Consider the following 5,795-nt stretch of genomic DNA (forward strand, 5'->3'; position numbering starts at 1 on the left):
TCTCTTTGATTCTCTCGATAAAATGTCTTTAATTAGAATCTATTAATGCGTATGCTATGAATTCATGGAACAGTACGTTCTACATAGGAGTGTTGTACGCATTATAATATATTATATATATTATTATGATTGCTATAATCAACATTCACATTAGATTGTTTTATTAGATACGTTTCTAATTTTAAGAAAATTATCATTAATCCACTTTCGGCCAGACATTATTCAAGTTTCTGCAAAAGCGTATGAAATTTCATTCTCATCAATATTGTGATTTTATTAAGGCAATTTGAGTTGCTACCCGTAAAAATCCGCTTTTTTCTTCTAAGATCTTGAATAATTAATAGTGATAAAATAGAGAGGCATGATATATTTAAGAATACCAGTGAATCTTTTGATAAAAGTTCAAAAAATGCCTTTTCAAATATTATTATTTTATTAATATATAAAAATCTTAATATCTTCTCTGTATTTTAAGAACAATTTTATTAATTTATTTAAATCAAAATTTAATTATTTAGTTTAATAAATTTATATTGTTTAACTAGATGATGTTACATGCTTCTGTTTATTATTGATATTAGCTTACGGTTCACTTAATGCTTTGAAGTATTTTTTAATTGGCCAATTAGAATAAAATTCTTTCTTCTGATTAATCAGTCAAATATTTCAAAGCATTTGTAGCATCAAGTGAATTGCACCTATTAATTAATCTTTAACCTATAAATTAATCTTACTTAATAATTGTATTTATAGAAGTAACTGGAGAGAGGAAATTTAATTATAATTATTATTGTGAACTAAAGAAAATTTAGCATCATATTATTCAACTATCATATTATTCAATGTTAACCGAAAGTGGATTCATCGAGATTACCGTGAATTCAATAGTAACGTAACGTAAAATTTGTCTTAAAAATCAACGAACTCGTTAACATGCCTCTTAATAAATTTTTCTCAGATAATACTAAAATCGCGCACGCAACCCCGTTCATCGCTTATGAACTCGCTTACGAATGAATTATGAACTCGTCGCGCATCAACGATTCGTAAAAAAGATTTACACTCATTTATATAAAAAACAGCTTATAAACTTTGACTGTTACTGCTAATTCGTATTTAATATGTCAAATAATCGTCTTATTTGGCGTCGTCTAGTCTATCGCTCGCTAAAGCTTGCACAGAAACGAAACAGATGAGAATTGTGTATGCAATATTTTGTACGTTACGATTCTACGTAATTTGATTAAAAATAATCATCATAATAATTCGTGAAAAAATATAAAAAAACTTGATTTGTGGAAAACGACGTTTGAATTCATCACTTTTATTACTTATGATAACAATCTAAAAGAATTATTTTATCTTCTTATGACACGTTTATAAGAATCATAATTCAATGCGTATCACTACATAAAGATAAAATACATGTTATATTGTCATAAAAAGAGCGACTCGATCTTTCTGCATTTCGCCAGGCAAATATTAATTGTCGATTTATGTTTATTTGCGCAATATGAGCAACATCAAAACTAGAATAAGATGAACAATTATTGTATGCGGGATTTATATCAAAGAAAAATAAGTTTGATAATACGACGATATAAAAAGATATGTCGAAACTCGAATATAGCCGTTTATATAAATCCATTTCGTTTACGTTCTTTGGTGGCAAGTAACAAGTAACAGGAATATACATAGTCTCGATTACATTGTGTATATTTAATCATTATACAATACAGTGTCACAAAGTTCCTGTATTATCCCGATTACTCGATGTTTCCTGCTTGTTTACAGCTTAAGAGCGAAAGTTTCTTTTTTTAAATCTTAATACTTTGTTTTTTATGTGAAACTTACGATAATGGGGATCGATAAATGCCACTTTTATATAACGATCTTACTATCCTAGATTTACAAAAGGTGTAAAAATGGAAGGAGATAAAGGAACATAACATTTTTCTGAAAATTTGCACTCTAGAACGAGTCAGTATCCCGACGGACTTAGACCAGAATTGAATTTGTCGTAAAAGTTTTGCTTTAGTGAATTGGTCTGTCTTTTCAATCAAATGTATTTCAATCCGTCGGAAGGAGGGGCGTAGTGTAGACATACGAAAAATCGACGTGTGATTAATGGAAAGAATGTCAGAAGAGTCAGACATTTCTTAGGCACATTGAGCTTGTGATAGCGGCGATAGTCGTGACATTCAAAAAGATCTAGAGTTCCTGTTTATATCATTTTAGGCTAATAGTACACGAGACACTGCGAACTATCCTGAATCGCGAATTATCAATCAATCCTTTTCGATCCATAAGTTTCTCCTATAATCTAAGAGACTCTTTGTTGTTTTCAATTAAAATTTAATGCATCGAGATCAGATGCCGACGAACTGAGTTTTCCACTAAAACATTGAATGTCATTTCTGTTTTTCGATACATGTTTGACGTGATAATCTTGGGCTTCAATGAACAATTGTAAACTTTGTCGCAGATTTCACTTTTCTTAGGCACATTAAGTCCATGATATCCACGATAGTGTTTTAATGAAACACATCAAGAGACGCTACGGCTTTCTTCGCGTAAACCGCAACGTGTTTCTCTCCTGCTAGACCCAATACTGATCCCTTCTCAGCAAAGGATTCTTCTTGGTCCTTTGAGTTGTAGCTGACTGACAAGGTAGATCAGAAGTGTCGAAACTACTCCATTCGTCGCTGTCCGCCACGCCATAGGGATATCTTGCGGATACGTCGACCTCCGAACCACTTTCCAGAGGGGTCAAGGGTATCACTTTACACTGAGGTAATGTCGAGGGTAACATTGGCAAAGGCGTGCTGGCCGTCACGCTGTTGTGATCATTACCAAAAGGCTTTAGATGTGGAGTGGTAGGCATCAAGTGATCCGGAGGTCTGGGAAGTGGCATCACCCCAACAGCGGGCGTAGTTTCCGGTTTTTCCTCCTCAGCATGTTTGTATTTATTGTGACGACACCTAATTGTGATAATTACAACCACGCCGAGAAGGAACACGCCAAGCAACATGCCGAGGATTAGCAGATAATCATTGCTCATGTTCGGTGCAATCGCCATCTCGCCCTCGTGACCGACCGGATCCATTGGACTGCCCAAAGTGATATTGTCGTCGTCTATGTCGAGCTTAATGTTGAATTCGAAATCTCCCACTGCCGGCTGGAAAATAGACGCCGCGAGGATGAAATTGAAGCTGTCCGCGACACCGTCTATCGATGGTATTTTTCTACATACTAAATGTATCACCCCCGAGATAATTTCCTGGTGCGAAAAACGCGCGACTTCTCGCTCGCGCGCGCCTCTCTTCTCGCCGGATGACGAAGAACTTCTGATAATCCTTTTGATCTTTGCGTATTTTGGCTTTTTCACAATAGTATAAAGGGGATTGCTTGTCGTTAACTTTGCTAGAGGAGTCGCGTCCAGATATTGTAGAGTTATACGAGTCTTTTCGCCCGCCAACGCTGTCATTGAGTTCATGATCATGAGAGGTATGACCTTGATCTCTATACGTATGTGCTTCTGCTCAAAGCCACTTAATCGCGCCGATAATTCCAAGCTGTCGTTCGACACTGTCATGTCAGTCTGCATGAACATTACGCTTTTCGATTGCAGATCGGTCTGCTTGAACGTTGCCGCAGCGCCGTCCCGTACATACAATATTCCGTGTTTTGGATGCGTCGTAATTTCATAAACCACCAAGTCTTGACGTGCGTTTGTATCAAGCTTGACATTATTCTCCGAGATAAGTGCTACGTTTGAACCTTGCTGCAAGTTTACAGGATCGAGTACAGTCACATTTAATCGTATAGCTAAAACGTGAACATTAAAGACGGTATAAATTGGATTGTAAGCACCATCCCAAACTCTGAAGTAGAAAGAAGCAGTTTGTAACGTTCCATTATGTTCGTATACCACTCGATTAGAATCCACATCGTATTGGGTAAATTTTTCCACAGGACGTACTTCTGAAGTGTTTTGATCAAATGGTAAAAGCAATAATCTACCAAAGGTCGGTCCTGAAATTACATCATATATAATTTCTTCTGGTGGAGTATCAGGATCCGTGGTTAAAAGGTTTTCCCGAGTGATGGTCTGATTTTGATTTTGCACGACCATAATATATGGGTTGTTGGTAATAAGTTTGAAAGGTTGATCGTTGATTGGCTCGATTACAACAGGAATACTGGTGTTGCAAAGTAACACGTGACCGGGTGTCAAATATAACGAGAATTGAATACGATCTTCCAGAGTGTCTGAGTGATCGTGATAATAAGCAATTTTTCCGCCCTCGATTTGCGGTTGCGTAAAAGTGGTCACATTTAAATCCGGCAGAAGCATCACGTGTCCGTGACTAGGTTGATGAATCAATCTTGATAATACCGCCGGATTCGGGATTCCAGCGTTAATTTGTAGAAATGACACAATGCCACTTATATTCATCACGACCTCTGCGGAGTTACCCTCCATGACTCTCACATTTTTCGCAGAAATATACCTATCTAAGCCTCCACTTGAAACTGATATATCTATTTGGAAAACCTACGATATACAAAGTATATTATTAGATATAAAATAACTTTTCGAAATTCTTAGTTTTAACCTTTTGCCACTTTAGATATATAGCATATCCAGCTTTTTTCCAATGTTTTTCCAATGTTTTTTCTATTACTTATAACTTTTTTATTAATAAAGACACATATACATTTACTTGATGACGTTAAATTTCTTAATTGGCATTTCAATTGAAAAGAAATTTTTTTACATGATCATTGTTATGAAAATTATAAACAATCGAATTATAGTTGGATGTCACATTTAAATGTATTGTTTCTGTAATGTGGCATCGATGATTATTACAAAATATCAAACATGTTAAATTTCTTGACTTACTTAAAAATGCCGTCTTTTATTATAAATTATGAAATATGCGTAACAGAAAATAATATATTTACAATAAATATTAAATTATATTATATACCTGATTCGTTAAAGTTCCAGCGAAGTGTGTTTCGATGTCGAATATGAAAGAGTCATTGGCCGCAAGGTCCATGAACTGCTTAGTGTGCTCGTAAATTACTTTGCTATTGTTTATATCTCTCTGAGTAAATCGCTCGACCTCAAGCCAGACCCCTTCACTTGTCTCCATTATAACTTTGCCTAAATGAGGTCCATTTCGCACAGTGTACCTAATCTCCCTCGCTTCGTCAGAACACGTCGTTAATAAGAGCTTGTCTGATATTAATTTCCTAGTAAGGGGAAAGACATTAAGGGGCATATTATGTTCAATGTTCAAACGAATTGGCTTTGTGGTGACCAAAATCGTGTAAGATTTCGTCGTGTGTACACCATCACTTAAAACGAAATTGAATTCACCATCAGATCCATCTGAAAAAAAAAACGTACACATTTTTATCATTTTATATTAAATATTGTATTGAGAGTTTACAATTTTATTAATTAAAAAGATATAATATTGCAGTTTAATTTTCTGAAAAGTAGTAATATTACAAATTCATAAAATTATACATTATACATTTCTTTTATGTATGATTTATTATGTAATCATTAATGTTTAACATTATATTTCTCAGCAAATATTAACTAATAAATAACACAATTGTTAGTTGAAATTTCCCATTCAACTTACGTACAATAGATATGTGTTATTATATTACAGTTATTTGTTGAATGAAAAATTATAACTAACAATTACGTTATTGTTAGTTGGTATTAACAAAGTTGTATTATATTATTATTAGTATTATTATTATTATTA

At 34.2% G+C, this 5,795-nt stretch overlaps 1 protein-coding gene across 1 annotated transcript in view; it reads right to left on the reverse strand.

The window, feature by feature from the left end:
* Positions 1–1,561: 1,561 nt before the first annotated feature.
* LOC108694906 (chondroitin sulfate proteoglycan 4) overlaps positions 1,562–5,795 on the reverse strand; it is a 43,536-nt gene continuing 39,302 nt past the window's right edge. Inside the window, exons 10-11 of the mRNA XM_018204604.1 lie at positions 4,998–5,404; positions 1,562–4,558 (exon numbers count right to left, since the gene is read on the reverse strand). Coding sequence (XP_018060093.1) covers positions 2,600–4,558; positions 4,998–5,404 — 2,366 coding nt within the window. The 3' untranslated portion in view covers positions 1,562–2,599. The remainder of the gene's footprint in view (positions 4,559–4,997; positions 5,405–5,795) is intronic.

The sequence above is a fragment of the Atta colombica genome, unplaced genomic scaffold, assembly GCF_001594045.1.
Source record: "Atta colombica isolate Treedump-2 unplaced genomic scaffold, Acol1.0 scaffold126, whole genome shotgun sequence".
NCBI lineage: Eukaryota > Metazoa > Arthropoda > Insecta > Hymenoptera > Formicidae > Atta > Atta colombica.